The sequence below is a fragment of the Oxyura jamaicensis genome, chromosome 13 (genome assembly GCF_011077185.1).
Source record: "Oxyura jamaicensis isolate SHBP4307 breed ruddy duck chromosome 13, BPBGC_Ojam_1.0, whole genome shotgun sequence".
Classification (NCBI taxonomy): Eukaryota; Metazoa; Chordata; class Aves; order Anseriformes; family Anatidae; genus Oxyura; species Oxyura jamaicensis.
In genome coordinates this window covers 15,103,887-15,124,609 of record NC_048905.1, presented here as the reverse complement: position 1 = coordinate 15,124,609, position 20,723 = coordinate 15,103,887, and the positions used below count along the sequence as shown (strand labels likewise).

Here is a 20,723-nt window from a genome sequence, read left to right as displayed (position 1 = left end):
AGGCTGCACTTTGGCATCCAGAAATTAGGGAAATTGCTTCTCAGTCTTTACCTAAGAGACTATTTAATCTTGTAAAACAATAATAACCAGTCTGTCCACATTTAATTGGTAAAAATATAGTACTGCTTGTATGAACGATGACAGTAGTAACAATAATGATAAGGTAACAGATACATGCTGGATAGATGACTGATAATAGAGAAATCAAATGATATAAAACAGGTTACACACATTCTGTGAGTCTGGTCATATAGCTTGCTTGTTGTGAAATACAGAGTCATGTAGCACCATAACATTTTTCTGGACAACGTGGACTTCTTGCTTGTCGCACAGTACCAGAGCAATATGGCAGCAAGCTAGACATTAAAGCAGTAATGTACTTCCTTAGCACTAAGCTTTGCTTAGAGTTACCTGCCATATGAATTATAAGGCTTGTTTTCTAAGTGGCTGGAGATTTTACAATATTGTTTTGCTAGGCTGGAGTAAAAATGGGATGTGAGAGAATGTTCAATATTGGTTTAATCTTATGCTTCTACAAGTTCAGTTTTAATGGTGATTTGCGGCATTGCGCACTTTTGAGAGTCCCTCCCTGAAAGAATAAAATTAAACATTATATTGTTAATTTTCACCACCAATGTATATAGATTAGTATCTGCAGAGCTGGAGAAGTCCATAATGGAAGCATGCCTATAAAAGCCCAAGCCTTTACAGCATGCTAATGGCTTTCCATCAGGTCGCATTAATGTGTTCTGCTTGGTGAAAATAGGTATTTAGCAACAGTGCTAGTTTGTTAGGAATAAATAACTGCTGGACCAATTGCTTCACCCTTGGGAATAAATCTGCACTTTGCTTGCTATTGCTGTTAAACCACTTCTGCAGGGTGATTCATAATGGCTGCAGATTCAGGTCTGAGGAAGCTGGTTGATCAGAAAAGCGTCAGATTCTTCTGGCTGTAGTCCCACTGCCGTGTCAGGTACAGAGCACTGCTGGCTGTGACATCTGGCAGTCCGGATGTTCGCCAGCCTGCCTTGCTGTCCCCCTGTGGAACAGCAGCAGTACCGACCTGCCACGTGAGGGGAAGTCAGGGGCTACACAACTGATGTCGTCGAAGCACATCAGCAGTGAAGGATCTAGGAATTAGCATTACTTGGGGGCCCGCTACCAACAGGCTGTAAGGCAGAACTGACAGTGATGTCAATAAAATAACGAAGATAAAACTCTAGTGGTTTTTACCATTTTAAAAGGTGTAGGAAATGAATTGAAGCCAACTTCTCTTATCTCAAAGAAAATGCATGCAGCAGTGAAAATGTGTATTTGCATATGTTTGCACTTCTGTCTTTCTCACAGCAGTAGATTTTAAAACGGGTGTTGACAGTAGACTGGACAGACTTCAGTTTCTAGAGTGGGTTATGAAGAGTTTCTTCCCTTGGCGTTTCTCTTCATCCCAGATTTTTTAATAAGTGCTTCAAGTCATGCCAATATCCATCTTGTTTGCAACCTACGTATTCTCTCCTTATAGATCTTCAAATAGCAAGGGACCCATTATCACATCTCTTCCTCCTACAACCCTATTCTCATCTGAGAAATGTTACTTGAAAATTCTAATAGCAAAAAAAAAAAAGTACATTTGCCCTGTAATTTTCACAAAGAGGGTTCTTAAAAATGCTTTATAACTTAAACTGATACAAATGTATATATGAGGAATTTAGATCTGGGGCTCTTCAGAGCTCTGCTTCCTAATTGCTTGGTGTGTAACTAATGGGCTCTACCACCAGAAATAAACTATTAAGTGCTGGTTCCTAGATGTTCAACTGGAGGCTGGGCCTGACTTTGTGTCAAATTTGTGCCTTCAAAATGAAGTGTCTAAAATATTTTGTCCCAAAACGAACAAACCGGGGATGATTAGAGACTTCTGAAATTACTCAAATAAAATTAATAGAAAAGAATGCAGTTCCATTAGGTAGAAAGGCGGGAACTTTTCAATCATGCATGGTAGCATTAAAATAAAATTTAATAAAAGAAATGGAAAATAATATTTCTACTTTAACGTGCAGGAGAAAGTTAGAAGGAGGACATGAGATACTTGAATAGAAATTTAACTGAATTTTGCATTAAATTTTTGCAGTCTTATAAATAAATTTATTATTCACTGCATATTAACAGAAGTCAGTTCCTGTTTTACTCATGAAACAACAGTTAGTCTTCTGAAGAAAGGCTGAAAGTCCTGAGAGAACTTCAAAGTAATATTCACCATTGAGTCACCCATAAGTGACACGCTCAAGTAATATCTGTTATGCAAAAAACAAACCCTCTCCAGCATGCAGAAAGCTCCGGTATTGGACTGCCTGTCCACTCATGCCTCAGAGCAAAGGAAAAGGAAATCTGCAGGGTTTTGGGCACTTTGCAAACTTGTCGGTTAAAACAAGAGAAAGCATCATCCAGGGTCCAGCTTTAAAGGCTGGACTTTTTTAGAGGTGAGTGAATGAGGCAGTCTTCGAGGAAGCTACAGCACAGAAGAGGCTGAAAGACTGTTCTTCCTCCACCAAAATCAAGAGAAACGTTGTTACTGAATGGCAGGAGGATGCAGGGGTCCCATGCCTTTGAGCAGCTGCAGGGTATTACCAAGCTGACGTAGGGCATGAATTACAGCACTTGAGTAATGGGGGAGGGCTGACGTAACCAGGACTGCACATACATGGTGAAAGATGGATCTCTACACAGCATTATGGACAAGAAAAAGAAAATAAAATGACTTAGTTGTGAATGGCATTTTACAGATCTTTATATGCTTGATAGGCTGGACTATACAGAGAAATTGTTTGAAGTCTGATTTACCATTAATTAATATATTTCTTTCCCACTTGGCATTGTGCATTCAGTCCTGTTTTCAATTGCCATTTAAAAGCATGGATCCAAATTACCTCAGTCAGAGCAGTTTAAACCAAATGGCCACTTTGCAAGATTTATTTTGCAGACATTGTTTTTTCTGTCTGCCCGGTGCTGGGGGCCTGGGGAGGTGGCGAGACTGGTGCTGAGCACTGGCAGGGTGGTGGTGCAATTGCGGGAGCTAATAGAAGAGCCTTTTCACTTGCCACTTGCAGAGGTGTAAAGAGTTGTCTTCGTATTTGGAAACACACAAATCCAAAGAAAGAAAATAGCCATGGAGGGAATTTTCTTTGATTTTTTTTTCCCTGTGATTTACTGACTTAATTCTGTGAAGCTCATATGCATCTACATGAGGCATAAGGGTGTCTGCAAAGCACAGGAATGGGTGTTGATAGTCCAGTTTCCTAGAGATTTCATGTGCCACAGTAAATATTTAATAAATTTCAGGTTTGCAGAAGAAAACTATGTTACTCATTTCTGAGACAGCCAAATCCTCTTTTTTCACCCACCTGATATAATCCATAGTCAAAGCTCTGTTTATATGTGCAGTTTTGACTGGAGATACATTTGTGAGACATTCTGAGCATATGGATAACCTGTCACATATGAGGTATTGTCTAAACAATACCAACTTGTTATGCACTATATTTCTCTCTTTTCCTTTATAAAATTGACTTTCAAAGGACAAGACTGTTACTTGTCAGAAGGGAAGAAAAGATCCTGACTACTTTTAACTTTGAAAGATGATGTGATTATCAGTGCGTTCTTTCTCAAAAAACACTTTTGAAGACAAGTGATTGAAAAGAAGACTATTGTGGCTTCTCATCTTGCCATAGTATCCTAATGATATTTTGAATTATGCCTGATGGAAATCGGGTGTTGACAATTCAAGAAGGCATGCAGGAACAGCATTTCCCATCCCGTTCAGAAGTGTCTCTTGTATGTGTATACAGATGCTAGACTTCTGTTGAAATCAGCGCAAGATAGAAATTTCCTTATCTTGATGGATCTAAATTCACAAACTCAGAAATCATTCATGCCTGTCTAGAGCTAGTTCATTCCTGAATATTTATTCTCTCTAAATTTCCCCACTTCTCGCACCTTCAGGCAGCATCTCCTGATGGGGGCTGGTTACAGGCAGGATGGTGCAATTTGTTCTGCTATTGCTTGTGTTGTGATTTTTCTTGGATAAAAGATTTTGTTCGTAAGTAACAGCCAAGAAAACACACCAATGTGAGATGTTCCTGACAGGAAAGATGGCATGATGACCTCAAAAATCCTATTACTTAATGACTTTTGTCTTAACTTGCAAAGATAAAGCAGTATAAAAGGAGTAAAATATGTTAACAGATGGAAGAAAATAAAGTGATAAGCTTTTTCAGTAATGTAAGTCACACTGCAGTTAATACTGCATTGTCTTCCCTTTATTGTATATGAATTGTTGTGTTTTTTTTCAATCAATCTGTAAGACCTAGTTTTTCCTTACCTGGACTCTGCCTCAGTGGGATAATGATCTTAGTATTTTTATCTTTAAAAAAAAAAAAAAAATCTATCAAACTCTTTCAGCATTACAGAAAAATAGGAAAACCTTTTTTTCTCACCCACCAAATATGCTAAACTACTTTCCACTTAGAAAAAGCTATAATATCCCATTTTTAACTTTAGAGTTATTTCTGATCCCCCAAAAACGGGAACAATCCAATACTCACCACAGCAGTGAGATGTCAGCGAGTTTCACTTGGGAAGATGAGCTGTGGGACTCGATTCTTCTTCAGGAAGGTGGAGGGAGGAATATTATAAGGTGCAACAAATTGGAGAGGACTTATTGTGGTTTGCCCTGTGAAGGATATCTGCCTCTGTGGCATAAAATCTTGTTCTGTATTCCAAGAAATGTCATTTAAAATGTAGAATGAGTGCACAGCAGGAATAATAGAATTGTCTGAGCATGTGAATTTTAAACACTAAATATTATACAGAAACAAGAATATTGTTTCTGACAGAAACTGGTGACTAATGCAGCTTTTTTCCTTAAAAATATTTGCTTAGGCTGGACATTAATCTCTTGGCAGAAATTTCTGGAAAAAAGAATTCTCAGTAAAAATTTATAAGAAAAGAGGTGTTCTACCCAGCTAACAAAATGGAACTGACAGCCTTCAGAGGTGGATAAGTCTCATTTACAGTAGAACTAGAGCAGCATGACAGCTTTCTTTTATATGTATATAAAGAAATATATGTATTTCCTATAACTGTGATAATGGCCTTATACTAAGCCAAATGTGGTTATAAATTATTCCTAGCATCTTGTTCAAGTCCTATGCCTAGGCAGGTAGGTCCCTCCTCCCTCCCTATCTGGTTGACTGATATTTTTCTCCAAAATCCTAAAAGGTGAAAACATTTAAGTTAAATAGTCACGTAGTTCTAATTGAAAATCTGCAGATAGATCATGTGGCACTTTGTCCATCACAAACCATGTCAGCTACCAAGGACATACCTGACTAAAACTTACAATTCATAATAACTTCCATTTTCTTTTTAACTTGCATCCTTTTCCCTAACCTCCTCTTTTACTTCAGGATCCTTAACGAGAAGGAGTTTGCAACTATCGATAAATATTTTTCTTGCAGAATATCTGGTGAAAGCTTCTTTGCTGGTACTCTTGACTCATTCTGGTGATTTGTTCTTCTAGCTTGCACGGACAAAGAATTGAGGAGTCTCGCTTCACGACTAAAAGACTGGTTCGGTGCTCTTCACGAAGATGCAAACCGTGTCATCAAGCCGACAAGCTCGGAGACAGCACAAGGCAGTAAGAAAACACCTTTCCAGTTGAATGTTGAGTGTTGCAGGCAGCTTCCCAGCCTGGGAGAGCTAAGCACAGCTGTTAGTGCCAAAATGTCATGTCAAGCAGGTGCCAGCAAGTAAGCAATTACACAGGGGAGTTGATCCTGCAAATAAATAGCTGCACCATTTTCTGAAGGAGTTGCAGTCCTTCTGTGCTCTCTGTCTGGTCTAAGCTACTCTAAAAATCGGCAGTCAGGGAGACCTTTACAAGTTAGCCAGGCAAATAGCTGAGTCCAAAGGCCACAAAGTTCACATCTATGCTAGCAAATAAAGTCACTCAGGGACTTTTGTCAAGCCCTGAGGTCAGCAGCATGACATAGTTCATGTCTGTACAGTAATCTCCATACCCTCCAAATTTTTTTATATTTTTTTTTAAAAAGAGAGGAAGAAAGTGAACGGTTTAGAGGACATTTATTCTCTGTGGGTTAAGCTAACATGACTGATTTTGATGTCATTTACCCACCAGGGAGGGGAAAGATTCAGATAACAGCAGCAAAAGAGGTCATCTTCATCAGAGAGCAGATGCGAATTTATTTTCTGTAAGGACTCATTAATCCTTTTAAACAGCATGTCCCAAACCACACGGGCCCTGGGTTGCAAAGTAGGATGCACAAGTTTCATCTAGGTGTGTGACTCACCTTCACTTCACTGTCCTCATTCTCTGGGGAGAGCTGCTCAGAACTGGGGTCCACACACATACATTATGTGAAGGAAGGCAGCTGCTCCCTTTTACTTCTTTTTTGACCCGATTTCCCTGTAGCGTGAGGGTGGAGAGGCTGAACGTGCAGCCCATCCGTGGGATGGAGCTGACCCAGCACATCAGGATGGACATTTCCCGCTGGCCCATGTCTGCACTGCCACTCTTCCTTTCTGCTACTTTTGAGCTTGTGTCGCAATAATTAACCTCATCCTACAAAGACAGAATATCCCCCAGGCTATAATGCTTAAAGCTATAAGCAAACCTCATTAATGCCAAGTACTTCTATCTTAAAAGTATTTCATTAAACAAGCCACATTATTTGTAAACTTTTTCATATGTTCATTACTTACAAAGTATTTACAGGAAAATCAGTATCTTTAAAACCACATGTCCTACACATTTCTTAACCACTCTTACACAAAGGAAGCTGAACCATAACACAAAAAGTGTGCTGTGCTGCTAATCATGGCTTCAAAATGTGAATTCCCTTCAGGCCCCGTGACAGAAAGCACCAGAAATATAAAACTTTTTTTTTTTTTTTTTTTTCTGGAGTCCCCCATGCCCAGAATCACGTGAAATCTTGTTTCACCAGATTCTCAGAAGGATGTTTTCATGCAGATACCTGTGAGCTGCTCATGAGGAGCTTACCGAAGGCCAAAGACTAAATTCATTCCTAAAGATGGTGGGATTTTTGCTGAAGCAATTTCAGTAAGAAAAGCATTCCTGGTAATTCTGCAGTGTTTGCTCTGATTCACAGAGGAGCTGTTATCTCTTTTTAGTTCAGTTTGATTCCTGGCAGCTTTTATATGAAAGGCTGCCTTGATGATCTTAAACACTTGATCTCAACAATGTTCATTTTTAGATTGTTGACTTAGTTTGGCACATTTTCTTATTTTCTGTGTGTCAGGAGAAAAAAAAAAAAAAAGAAAAAAAAAAAAGGAAAGAAAAGAAAAGAAACTTTTTGAGTTAAGATGTCCAAATCATTTCTAAATGCCACAAATCTTCAGCTTGTTTTTCTTTTTAAGAAATTGCAACAGTACTCACAAATTGATCTGCATGTGCCAAATTCTGCAGCTCTGGTTCTCTGTGGTAGCACTGCAAATACACACAGAATAAGGACAGCAGGATTTGGCTTCCTCTAACTTCAGCTTCAAACATTTGTAAGAATAAAAGAGGGCTCAAAATCCAGAACAAAGTTCGTATACCCAAATTGAAAAAAAACATTTGTGTCAATCCTGGACACAAACGCAAACAGGACATACACGGCTCTGGAAATATGCTCTGATGTACCCATTGTACCTCTTTTTGTTACTCTGCATGTATTCTCCTCCTCACTAGGCTGATCACTTCATTAAGCTGAGCAAGCTTGGTTAAGCTTGTAGAGTCTTAAAAGGCATATACATCCTCAAAGTAATCCATTTCGGGTATGCCCCTGTGGCAGCAAAAGGAACAGATGGTGGGATGTGATGACTAAGATGCCTCGGACACATCAGCTGTCTAGAGAAGGTGTTCCAGCAGAGACTTCTCTATGCTACATTAAATTTTCAAGATGTTACTGTAAGTGTAAATAAGCTCTTTGAGTGTATTAAGTTCACCCCCCGGGTGAAGAAAAAAGGAGTACCTTTTTGTCTTCTTTTTTTACTCTGCTGAAAGGGAAGAGATAAGGGCAAGTCATTGTGCATCAAATCTCAAACCTTCATTCAACGTGCTGTCCGTGAGATCCCAACAAAGCGCCATAGTCCAGGAACTCTGTCTTCCACAGTCTTTGCGCAATTATAATATCCTTAATAAATAATATTAGTAACTCAGGGACATGCTTTGAAACAAGAAATAATAAAACTAATTAAGTACTAAGATCAGATTCAAATTGCTCTTGAGCCTGTTGATAATTCATAGCATCCCCGTGTTATATCTAGATACTCTTTTTAGCTGGAGTGGGAGTTGTTTTTCTTGTACCAGAGATCTATGCAATATAAAGGCACTTTTCTGGGGAACATTTATTTTCCTCCTTCCTTTATTTTAAATGATGGGGGAAATTAGGTTAATTATTCCCCTGTTAATTTAATTGTAGTATACTTTAATAAAATAAACCTTGCTTATGTAAGTCAACTCTTGAAGAGAGGGAAAATAATTTCATGTGCCAGAAGGTGTGTTTATTTTTAATTATGATTTTCACTTATAGGTTTTTTTCCTAATTTAATTCCATTTTAATTCAGAGAAGGTGGAATGTTTTAGGCATTAAAGGGACACGTAGACTTTCACATGTGGGTCACCAGTTTGAATTCCTTCCAGATCCGTAGCAACTGAACGTTGTTAGGACGTCAAACAGCCGTCAGTGGGAGCGAGAAATGTGATGGTCTCAATCCAGGTCGCTGTGACCAGGTGTCCAGGAGAGAGCAACCACCACCACAATTGACACTAATTGGCATCTGTGTTGGCAGCGTCTGCCCAGGAGCCAAGAGCAGGAGGGATACAAAGCCTGCACCCTTCTCTTGCTTCTCACTGTAGGTTCTGCAGGGCTGAGCTGATGCACAGAAAGATGCAGGAAAGATCTCACTGAGGCTGCTGCTAAGCCAGGTCTGCTGTGCTGGGGTTCCAGCCTACTAACCAAGCACTACTTTCATTACAGAATTACAGTATGTGGCTTATTTCATCCAACATGCGGTGTCGTATTTCTAAGCGAGTATATCAAAGAACTCCAAAACTGAGTTAATTCATTCAACAACATTTGGCCTTACCTAGCCTGATGGGAGGGAGCACAGTGACCTCCCAGTGAAGCTAGGTAAGCCCTGAGAACCATTTTCCCTCAGCTGCCCTGGTTGCACACTAAGTCAGAGCCTGCACTGCACTCTCAGGCCACACGCTGCTTTCATTCCTGTTGCTGGGTGCAGAGAACATCCAGCATTGCGAGGCTGGGACTGCAGGTGTAGGACTGCACAGGGTGATTCATGGGTGGTAGCTTTTACCAGGAGATGATATGCAGTGGAAGTAGATGCTACTCTTCATTTTCAAACACATACTGAAGGGTAATTAAAGAATTAGCCTTTTCACTGATATTAACCATCTAGCTAAGGGCTTTCCATTTCACCTGCTGCTGTAATATTTAACACTTCCAGACCACACTGACTAAATGCAGCACTGCTTAACAGCACAGCCTCTTAATAAATCTAATCTGGAACTCCGGTCGCAATAGTGAAAGCTCCCTTGTTTATAAGAAATTCCAATCAAAACTCTTCATCTAATGTAATTAACTGTCTTTGTAAGTGACCTTTCATGATTGTATCTTGCATTCAAACCCTGATGGTATGTCACAGAGCAGCTTCGTATTCAGATCAGTCACTATCTTGTGATCTGCTCAGACAGCTCAGTGCTGGGGGCACGCTGCTGTTGTATCACTGAGTGCATGTTGTACACACAGATAAAGACTTCCCAGCAGGGAGGAAAACAAGACTCAAAAATAATCCACAGGCACTGTCAGGGGCAAGTTCCTGCCAGGATCTCTTCCTCCCTGCATTGATCCTTGCCAATTAGATGACCTTTAGAGAGTCGCAGGGCCAAGCAACACATGCCATGCTGAACTGGTTGCACAGCAGACCTTGCAGTTATTCACCTCAGCAGCAGTAAGTGCCACAACATGGCATGAAGACCATCACCAGAGATGGCATCCATGCAGGAAAAAAGCAGCCAGCAGAACCCAGCTGTTTTTCCCCAGAAACTGTTAAACTGGGCTAGTTGAATCGCGTACTGATCCTAGCTCCACCATGCAACTGAACATCATCGCCCCTTGCCTGTTTGTCTGCTTTTAACGTGTCCCATGGAGGGGAATCTGGCACAACAGGCACCCCACACAAGGCAGGAGTCACTGCACCAGCCCGCACCTTCGAGCTCTGCAAAGGCAAAGTTGAGGATTCTGAAGTCATTTCACTCAACAAGGGATTGCAGAATGACCAAATCCTGCTCGCCTTTTTTCAAATGAATAAAATAATTGAATAGTCCTAATTGCTTCAGCAAGGCAGGCAGGCTTCCTCCCTACCTCTATTCATACAGCCTTTTTCTTTTTCACTGTGCTCAAACTCGGTTAGATAACATTAGAGGAGATAATGGCACAAAAATGTGATGAAATGTTCAGCATGATCTCTCTCTTCGCTGCCTAAGCTGCCTCTAGCGCTGAGGAAATGGTGTTAGCCTCTTCCTTTCTTCGAGAAACATGTATTATGAATGACACAAACCTTCCCATTAGTTAACCCTTCTGATTGTTCCTCCATGTCACTGACAACCTTCAGCTGCAGTTGCACACAAAAAGCACAGCTTCCAGCACAAAGCACTGCCCTCCCTTGGATTAATGCTTAAAATAGCAGGTAGGCTGCAGAGCCTGGACAAACTGTCAGCGTGATTCCAGCAACATCTTAGGTTTCACTTTAACAAAGCAGCATCTAGAAATGGGACTTGACACTTACAGCACATGAGGCTAAGCTTGACCTCTTTCAATGAAAGATGCAGCAAAAGGAAAAAGCCCATCAGGCTTCTCCACGTGGCGTAGCAGAACAAACAGTGCAGGGGCAGGCTTATCACATGCAGCTGAAGCAACGTGAGCACGTGGTGCTGGGGTAGGAGGTTCAGGTACCGTCTGTACATGTAAATCCACAGCTGATGTATGCATGTTCCTGAGTCCTTGTTGGAACCGAGATCCTTATTCTCAGATTTATTAGCACAAATGTACTCTCTTGCATCATAAATAATTAGGAAATTAGTCCATGTTTGTACCAAGCACTGAAAAATGCAGTGCCAGTACGGACGCATAATGCACTGTCTTGTTTGTGAAGGAAGGCAATGCCTCTGTTTTTGTGGAAACTGCGAAATACTGGCACATGCATCTCGTATACATGGTGGGTATCCATATGCATGACTTGGTCTTCCTGTGGTATCACTGCTGTTGCAGTCTTTTAAGGATTTGTGCTATTAAAATGAGTGATGAGGATGATTTCCAAAGTGCTAGAAGAGCAGAATCCTCCTTTGCTGCGCTATCCTGGAGCAGGCAAGGACAAATAATGCTGGTCAGGTGTTCAGGAGCACGTGCGGGTCTCTGGAGCACCCAGCTGAAGCACTGCCATTCTTCAGGGAGGGTCAAGCGAGAGAGACGCTTCCTCCCTTCATACCCCTGACCCTCCACAACAGTACGTGATCCAGATCAAAGCATGTTGTTGTCCACCATGGGAGGCAGGGCTTTGAAGAGTGAAAAGTTGGGCTGAGAAGTAGAAGGTGAGAGCATGCAAGGAAAGAATTTGATCAGGGAACTAGAAACAGGTCTTGGAAACAGGATTTAAATTGCATTGGGACTCAGCCTGGTTTGAAAAATGAGTGGAGGCAGACTTATCTCATCACATTTCATTTTTTTTGGAATGAGGCCAACACCCTTGGACTGAGGACAGGGGGAAAAAAAAGAAAAGGAAATGTATGTGTGATGTTTTTTGAGTAGAAATAACTTTGAATTACAGTAATCAGCTACGAATCTCAGCCCTCTCCACCCCGCAGCTCCTAAAGCATATGAGTAGTGCTCCTTTCTGCCACCGTGCTTGGCTTTACTGAATCAGTTCAGCCTGAGAATTTTGTTCTGGTTTGGGCAAATCCAGTTAATGTTCAGAGTCCAGCCAAAAAGAAATTAGGATGGCTTCAGCTTAGCAATGATTCCTGTGCAGTGAGCATGCTGGTATTCAGCTGGGGATATTTGCTTGTCTTCTTACAGGATTTGACACCAGCATCCTACCAATCTGTAAGGATTCCTTAGGCTGGATGTTCAACAAACTTGACATGAACTACGACCTGCTGCTGGATCCCTCAGAGATCAGTGCCATTTATCTTGATAAGTATGAGCCATGTGTCAAGCCTCTCTTCAACTCCTGTGACTCCTTCAAAGACGGAAAGCTTTCCAACAATGAGTGGTGCTACTGCTTCCAGAAGCCAGGTGGTGAGTTGTACAATTTGTGGTACAAAGAGAAGTTGTTTGGGTCTCCCTGAGCTTAAATTTTGATTGATCTGCTTGTAGGGATAGTTTTGTAATCAGTAGTCAGCCACACTACAAAGCTCGTGTCTTTAGCACTGGTGTGAAAAGGGCATCGTGTAACTATGCTTAATGTCACAGATGAACTATTAGCATCCCTTGATTAAAAAAAATCAGTAATAAGTGCCGGCACACAGTCTACAAATAAGCTGTAGAAAGCTCAAGAACTTACTCTCCTATTAATGCAGAAATTAGTCTGCATTACTCTTATTAATGCAGAAATTAGTCTATTAGCAAATCAAAAATTAGAGAGCTGGCATTATATCAGTTTGGTGAAAAAAAGAAAAACAGTTTAACAATGAAACTGGCCCCCAAACAGTAGTCTCAAACAAAGTATGTTGCAATTTATATTTTTTTTTAATTTAGTAGAGTTAATGACATAAATTTGTTTTGCAGTACAGTACCAGCATATGGCCCTCTTTCATTCCCAGGTGTACTGTATTCTACATTTCATGTCAGGAGTGAAGCCAGTCATTAGAGTCTGTCCTGTACCATCTGGAAACTGATTCTCATGCATTATATTTTAGGCCTTCCTTGCCAGAACGAAATGAATAGAATTCAAAAGCTAAGTAGAGGGAAGAGTCTGCTGGGTAAGTTCGATTACTTGCCATTCATTTACTCAACTAATTAAAGCTTCTGTGATTATTGTAACTTTATACGCAGTAATGGTTTTTCAATTAGAGACTAATGTTTTGAATCAGGAATATGCACCACAGAGTATAGGCCTGAAACTATGAAATTAAACAAATAATGAGATAGCAACATACAGAACAGGTGTCAGCATGGCAACGGGTTTACAACTAATTTACAGCTCTCAAGAAATGCAAAGCCTTTTCTGAGCAGTGTGTAATATTGCCTTCATCACCTGGGAGGTCAGCACCAAGCACAGAAGTTGCTTCACACTCAAGCCTCCCACTTTGGATGGAAGGTGCCACAGTGTATAGCCAACAGGTCCACATCTTCTTCCAGTCATGGTGCAATGCATACGTGCCTTGGGGGTCTGTTTTGTCTAATCCTACTTAAAAGTATTTCAGTGTATTCCATGTATTTGACACTCAAACCAAACCCCTTCTCACCAGCATTACAAGCTGCAGCACAGAGAGCACATGGCAGCTCTGCTGAAATGCATTTCAGGCTTCAGTCTGCTTCTGAGGCTGCTCTTAGGTTGTACTCTGATGTTTCCAGATGCTCATTAGCAGACCCTGCAAACAGCACTTCTGCAAAGATCCTCTTTGCCAAACCCAGAAGCCAGTGCTTTGAACTCAAGGTTCAGGTACCTTAGAAACAATCCCAGCCTGGATTATTTGGTTTAAAATTAGAATAAATATTCCCAAAGGCTACGGGGATTATAGTTTAGTTCCATCATCTTTTCATAGCATGTTCGCATAAAGATTAAGATGTTTCAGAGTTGCAGCTCCTGCTGTGCCTCGCAGTGGGAGTGAAGGGAGGATTGATCGCTCAGCTGTGTGTGTGCTACATTCAGTAAACATTTTGCATTTTTGTTCAAACGTGTGTCCTGGTGGAGGAAGCCACTGTGCGCTCTGTCTCATGGGTCACATGATTTTCAAAGCCACCTGCAAAAATAAGAAGCCCAGTTCCTAACAGATAGATTTGGCTATCCCATATTTATTTTATGCTTTGCTGTTATTTGCTGTATGCAGTAAATGTCATCTAGGTTGAAACATAAGTGGTTTGTTCCAGTGCGTGGGAAAAATAATGATGGTGTTGCGGGTAGTACAACACGCAGGCAGCTGTACGGCATGTCACTGGGATCTGATCACAATAGCAAAATGACAGAGTTACAGCAGCAACAACAGTCCCTTACCACAAATAACTCCTAGTCAACTGTATTAAAAAAAAAAAAAAAAAGGGTAAAAGTGGGTAAGCTCAACAAATCAAGAAGTGCCAGGCATAGATTGTTCCATAAGCTAGAAAATATCGTGGAGAAGAGCTCTTTGCTTCACCTACCTTGAAAGTCTGCCTGCATAATGACACCTGTCTGTGAGGTTTTAATCTGATCTCATGGTTATTTATACAGCAGAAAACTGTGTCTTGTCTCTTCACTGAGTGAAAAGTCATGCAAATGGAAAACCAAACGTACACGTGACAAAAATACTGCTTGTAGCAACAGTAAAGTTTGAAAAGAGAGATGAATATTTTCAGAGAAACTAGGCTTTAATTATTTTCTTTCCTTCTCTGTCCCTGACATACAGAGTACAGCATTTACAGTCTGGACAGTGTGCATGAGGAAGATTTCTGTTCACTTGTATCCATTGATAAAAAATGATGACTTCTGATATTTTGTTCTCTATATACTTTTCAACACACATGACAGTTGCAACAAAGTACTTCAAAGCAATTGCCATTAGATATGTTGAATTCGGAGACTTTCAAATAGAGTCTAGCATCCCAGGGGACTGAATTAAAAAGTAAACAGCACTATTCATCTTTTCCTACCAGATTTATCTAGAGTACAATTAACTGCAGAGAGCGTACTTTTAGAGCATACAACTGTGCATCCTGATAATGCTACTCCCACATCACTAAGGTAATAAATTTCTGCTCCCGTCACTATTTTCTTCTATATCAGCCCTGTGAATTCTGCTGGTATAATAGCTAATACAGGGAGCTAGCACTTAATTCTGTCAAGCTTTTACCTGTGTGCTTCACTATCTTTAGCATATAATTATTCTCCCCATGTCCTCTGAGGAACGGGAGTGTTATATAGATAAGGAAAGAATGCAGAACTAAGAGACCTAGACTTGGATCCATAAAGAGGATATAGGTGCAGCAGTGCTGTTCCAGTTTGCAGGGAATAATTAAATACTGTGGGGACAGAGAGAGACAGGGGAAGCATGATTCCCTAGCCCGAGGAAGTCAGTGGGGAGCAACTAAGGCTGTGAAGTGGTGAATAGCGAAGCTGCTCTAGCAGCAGCCCCCACCACAAAGCACTGGCTGCACAAGCATTGAAGGGAAAGGAAATGGGACCTCCTTTCTCTTTCCAAACTGCACAGCTGTTCTCAGATGCCCAACAAAATTCTGGAGGGAAAAGTCCCTGCTAAGTGCACTGTTTGGATGCCATGCTTCATACCACCAAAACTTGTAGGCAGAGCTTGTTTCTAATGCACGCGGAGGCTGATTTTGTGGGGGGTTACAGGATGAACCATCACTCTATGCAACACTTGCTTCCAGTGATTCTCTGTTGTCACCGGATTATCACCTGCACCTGACACACTGACAAGGACATGCTGCAGTCTTCTCCCTGATGGTTGGCAAACACCGTGACACTAATGTGCTAAATATTTAAAGTTCCAGTGTCACATACAAATTAGCACAACTTTCCCCTACAGAAAGAGAAGTACCTTCCACTCCACGCTGCGACCCAAAGTGTGAATCCTTTCCACACACAGTTATCTTGGCAGTCAGCCTGGGCCATATTTTTTTTTCTAATCTATGGCTTTTACAGTCAGCAGGGAACATTTTAATACCTTACAAGAAAAACAGTAAAACTATATGAAAAGGCCTGCTTCAAAGAAGGGAAAGGTTGCATTGCCCAAGGAAAAGAGAAAGGATGAGACAGTTTAAAATACAGAGACCATTCTCTGCTCACGCTGCAAAGCCACCTAGGTTCCCCCTTTGGTTGTTCCCTGGAGAAAGATGCACAACTGATATAGCAGGCAAGCTCCACCAGCTGAAAATCAGCACCAGAGAAAATCAGCACTTTTTCCAAGGTCTTGAATAGTCTGATAAACGCCTGAAGTGTTTAACAAAGGCCGTGAGCATAAATATGAAAAATACTGAAATAAGGGATCAAACGTTCAGCAGTAAATTTCAAAAACCTGCAAAGGTGAATACCTGTGCTTGATTCTTAGAACCATTTTTTTATAATTAGCAAAAATGAGTCTTTAGTAGTCGTCATTGTGCTTACACTTGCACGTTAATATAAGGGTGGTTCCCATAAGCAAACGACCCATAAGGCCATGCTTTGAAGTTATTTAAAATAGTTTCTTTAATGAAAGTAAAGCAGTCTCCAAAACTGATCAGATATACAAAAATTTCTGTTGATGTTCAAAGATTTCTGTCCTGATCTTCTAGAACTACATTACTGGCATTTAAATATTAGAAAAGTGCTGTCGTGCAATGAGCTTGGAAATTCAATGATTCATTATATATCTATATAAATCTGAGATTGACTGACGTCCCCTTTTATGTCTTTTCTATAAAAAATTTGATGGCATTTGGGCAGCACCTTCTAATTCATTTTTTTCTTTGAGAAATGTAGTGGAAATAGACCCTTTGACACTTGAATTGTCGGAAGAGATGCTATACACGTAGAACTAGTTTAAAAACTTACAGTGTGACCAGTAAATCACAGGTGTCTTTGACAAAGGAGAAAACGCTTTCTCAAAAGTCATTTGAGACAAGAGATGTGGGGCAAGGGTGGGTTTCTGCCATGTTTCAAATTGAAGCAATTGGCAAAGAATGGAAAATGACTGTATTGACCTCCCCTGGGAATAAAGCTAACTAGTCTCAAAGGACAAGAGAGCTTTTCATACTGAAGAACATTTACTGTACCTGCTGAAAGTGGTGGGAACAATAACACGGGTTCCTCCTGAGAGTTTGCCTGTCTGTGGAAGCCAGAAGGAACCACATTCTGCAGGGCTGAACTGTATCGGTTTTATTGTGAGATAAATCTTAGACTTCAAAGCTGAAGACTTAGGGATTTCAGATCCTGTTGTCCCTTTCTGTAAAGCTTATGCATTAGTTCTTCTATGCATGGGAACTCTCAGTAAGGCAGAAGTTGTGCTTGCGATTAATATGAATAGCAAGCAGATGGCAGATACCTTCCAGGGATAATTACAGTGTTGTGGAAAGACTTGTATGATAAACACTGAAGGAGTGCAAATGGAAGGGAAATGCAGAATTAATGAAGTTGGGGTAATATTCCAGTTGGGAAGAAAAGCTTAAAACCCGGAGTTAAATCTGCAAGAGGCTCTTTGCGAATATCAATCATTCGGAGACAGACAAAACCTATCTTTAGTAGCATATGCCTTCACCCTCCACGTGCTATCACAAGCATTCATGCACTGTGCAGTGACCAGGGTGCCTGAAAATAGTTAATCATATATAATTTCTGCTCCCCTTTAGGCTCCAGATAATCACAAGTACTTCCTTGCCAACATTGTGAAGATCTTCATGTAACTGAGACAAATTCATAACACTCTGTATGCCTGCTTGATCGTATAGAGGCTTGTATTACTGATTATACCTTATATTTTATTCAGGTGCTTTCATCCCACGGTGCAATGAAGAAGGTTATTACAAAGCCACTCAGTGCCACGGCAGCACAGGGCAGTGCTGGTGTGTTGATAAATACGGGAATGAGATAGCTGGCTCAAGAAAACAAGGGACAGTTAGTTGTGGTGAGTAATGATGGTCTCTCCTCAGATAGCAAAGGAATTAACATCGTTGTAAGCCCTGCCATTGCTGTAAGATGAAGTACGATAACACAAGTGACAACAGGGAAATGTAACTACCAGTGTTCAGAGTGCTCCTTTATTTTCCCATTCATATTACAAATGGGCCCGTATACACATCTTTGTCCTTTGGACTGAGGGGCTACAGCAGAAGGAAGCATGCATTTTCACTGATAAGAAGGTATTTTTGCTGCCAGCTTGGGATATGTAGTCACTGCTAATTAAGGCTATGGGACTGCCATACAAGGTTATTAAATGTATTGTTCTGTATACTTTGGAGCACACATTGACAGGAACATCATGAACAATGTCTTTCCAAACAAAGGAAGGCCAAATTGTGAAATTTTAAGAATTAACAACAAAGCCCAAAAAATTGCTGACAGGACAATATTTTGTACGTACGTAAACTCACCAATTAGCTCTTATACCAACACAAGCAAGATTTCAGTGGTACTGGGCTTTAGTGATGGTTGTGGATGCATGTGAACTGTCAATACCTTAAAATGAGGTGAGCATCTGGGTGTAGGGTAATGCACAGTTTTCCACACAAGTAAATTTCTTAGAGTGAATATGTATATATATGTCCCATTAGAATAAAAACTGAAATTTAGAGGTTGTTTCAAGAAAAGCTGAGAGAATTAATTTTAAAAATAACACTGCAGATGGGCTTGAATGACAAGGGTATTGACGAACAAGGGATTGGGTGTCATGTGAGGAAATGACTGTTCCTGCTTACCTGTTTCAGAAGAAGAGCAAGAAACCTCAGGGGATTTTGGCAGTGGTGGATCCGTTGTGTTGCTGGATGATTTGGAAGAGGAACCTGAAGCAGCAAAAAAAGACAAAGAAGGAAAACTGAAGATTCATGTAAGAGCAGCTAATGAAGATGACGAAGATGAAGATGACGATAAGGATGATGAAATTGGTTATATATGGTAGTGCCCATCATTCTAAGGACTCACATTTTGCACAATATTGCAAGTCACATCATATCTCTGCAATTGTATCTGAGAGTACCTGGCACAAATATTCCCTCTCTACCGAGTTTAATTTTGTATGGTCTGTTTAATTTGGAAGACAGCTTTTTTCTTTTTTTCTTTTTTTTTTTTTTTTTCAGCAAGGACTGTTTGTAATTCAGCTTTTGTTCAGTTGGTTTGGGGGATTTTTGTTCTAATCCACAGGGGCAATGAATTTTGTTTCAAAAACATTTCATGTCTTAATCCTCATTGCACAGCTTATGGAATATATTGTGTGAAAGAAGAATCACAGAAGGGGCTCAGCAAACTGGTACAAGGTTTAGCAGCCCTTCTCTTTTTATCAAACATAGACAATTTGTATCATAAATTGTTACCTGGATCATATCAGAAGCTGTAATTTTTCTTTCATGAAAAAGGAAAGTAGGCATCTCCTTCTCTATTCCATATTTGTTGTGTTTCTGTAGAGTAAGTCTCTTTGGATACTGATTTATGGCTTCCTAGCACCAGGGGCTTAATCCAGAAAGAAACCCACTGGTTTGGTGCGGATTTTATTTTCCTTACATTCTTTGAGAATGAGTCCAACAGGCTTAGTCCAGCCCACGTTGAAAATCAAACCCACTGGAGCACAGATCAGCTCTCCGACAGCGTTATTTTGGTTAAGCAGCATGGCCTTGATCTTGAGAGATGCTGAGAACCTGCAGCTGTCACGGACCGAGCCCTGTGGGCAGGGAACAGAGTCCGTCTGACTATCAAAGTGTTCGAGCTAAGAAAGTGTCATCAATTTGTAGCAACATAACCACCTCCACAGGCGTTCTTCAGCCCCTGTCTGAACTCATTTGCACTAAGTGCACTAATGTCACACGGGCAGCCTCTGCTCCCAGCTCACACACCGTGGGTCTGTCTGGTCTTTATTTACTCTAAGCTAATCCCTCATTGCAAAGCTGTATAGCTTTCAAAGACACTAACCATCAAAAGTAATACGCTGTCATTTCTATAATTTAAATAGTTAATATTTATTTGGCCTGTTTAAAATAGCAACTTTAAGTGGGAGTGTTTCTAAAGCTTAACTCCCCTGCTCGGCATGACAAGCTGCACACTCCTAACACACATGTAAAAGAGACTAGTATTAAAACACAATCTGTGACTCCCTCAGCATCATCCCTGTATTTATAGCTCTACAATTGTATCACAGCACACTGACATTAAATTATTTGCTGTGTCCTTTCCCATGGCAGTTCTCTGATGCAAGAATATACTGTGGTGACCTTTCATTATTTTTGCTGTTTTTCAGAAATGCTGCCCATTGATGTCCGTGAGTTACAGCAGGAGTGCATTTGGCAGATCAATATTTCTAAAGGGGAAAAAAAAAAAAAGGGGGGGGGGGGGGGAAGCCTTTTGGTTGTAGATGGCTAGTATATAACTCTGGTCCACTGGTGAGCACACACTTGGAGAGCATCCCCGGCTCCCCCTCTGGCTGCGTGACTTGGGTGTGTGTGTGTGACTTCTCTGCCTCATGGCTTTCATGATTAGAGGCTGCCATTCAGTGCTTCTCCTCAATGTCAGGCTCAGTAAACATGACTGACCACCTGGGAAGCATACAGCAGCCCTTAGCAGTGTGCTAGAGCCAGTTCTCTCACTGGGAGAAGTTGCAGGAAAGGCCACATTGGTTGGAAGCATTTAATGAAAACCCTAATCACGTAAACATCTCAGCATGGATGCTTACATGAGAAGGCATTTTCAAGGTTTCAAAATGAAGGGAAAGACAGTACATGTGAGCTCTTTGCCAGTCC

General features: G+C 40.8%; 1 protein-coding gene and 1 long non-coding RNA gene across 3 annotated transcripts in view; one reads left to right on the top strand and one right to left on the bottom strand.

Annotated features, from left to right (window-relative positions):
• Positions 1-20,292, top strand: part of SPOCK1 (SPARC (osteonectin), cwcv and kazal like domains proteoglycan 1) — a 281,971-nt gene extending 261,679 nt beyond the window's left edge. For both annotated transcript variants that reach the window (XM_035338420.1, XM_035338419.1), the window contains 5 exons: positions 5,573-5,689; positions 12,168-12,389; positions 13,010-13,072; positions 17,768-17,905; positions 18,705-20,292. In XM_035338420.1, coding sequence (XP_035194311.1) covers positions 5,573-5,689; positions 12,168-12,389; positions 13,010-13,072; positions 17,768-17,905; positions 18,705-18,895 — 731 coding nt within the window. In that variant the 3' untranslated portion in view covers positions 18,896-20,292. The remainder of the gene's footprint in view (positions 1-5,572; positions 5,690-12,167; positions 12,390-13,009; positions 13,073-17,767; positions 17,906-18,704) is intronic.
• Positions 1,936-5,566, bottom strand: LOC118173658. Its single transcript, XR_004754334.1, has 3 exons — positions 5,393-5,566; positions 4,596-5,264; positions 1,936-2,713 (listed from the first exon to the last, which is right to left on the bottom strand). It is a non-coding gene; the product is annotated as an uncharacterized LOC118173658 (long non-coding RNA).
• Positions 20,293-20,723: the final 431 nt, after the last annotated feature.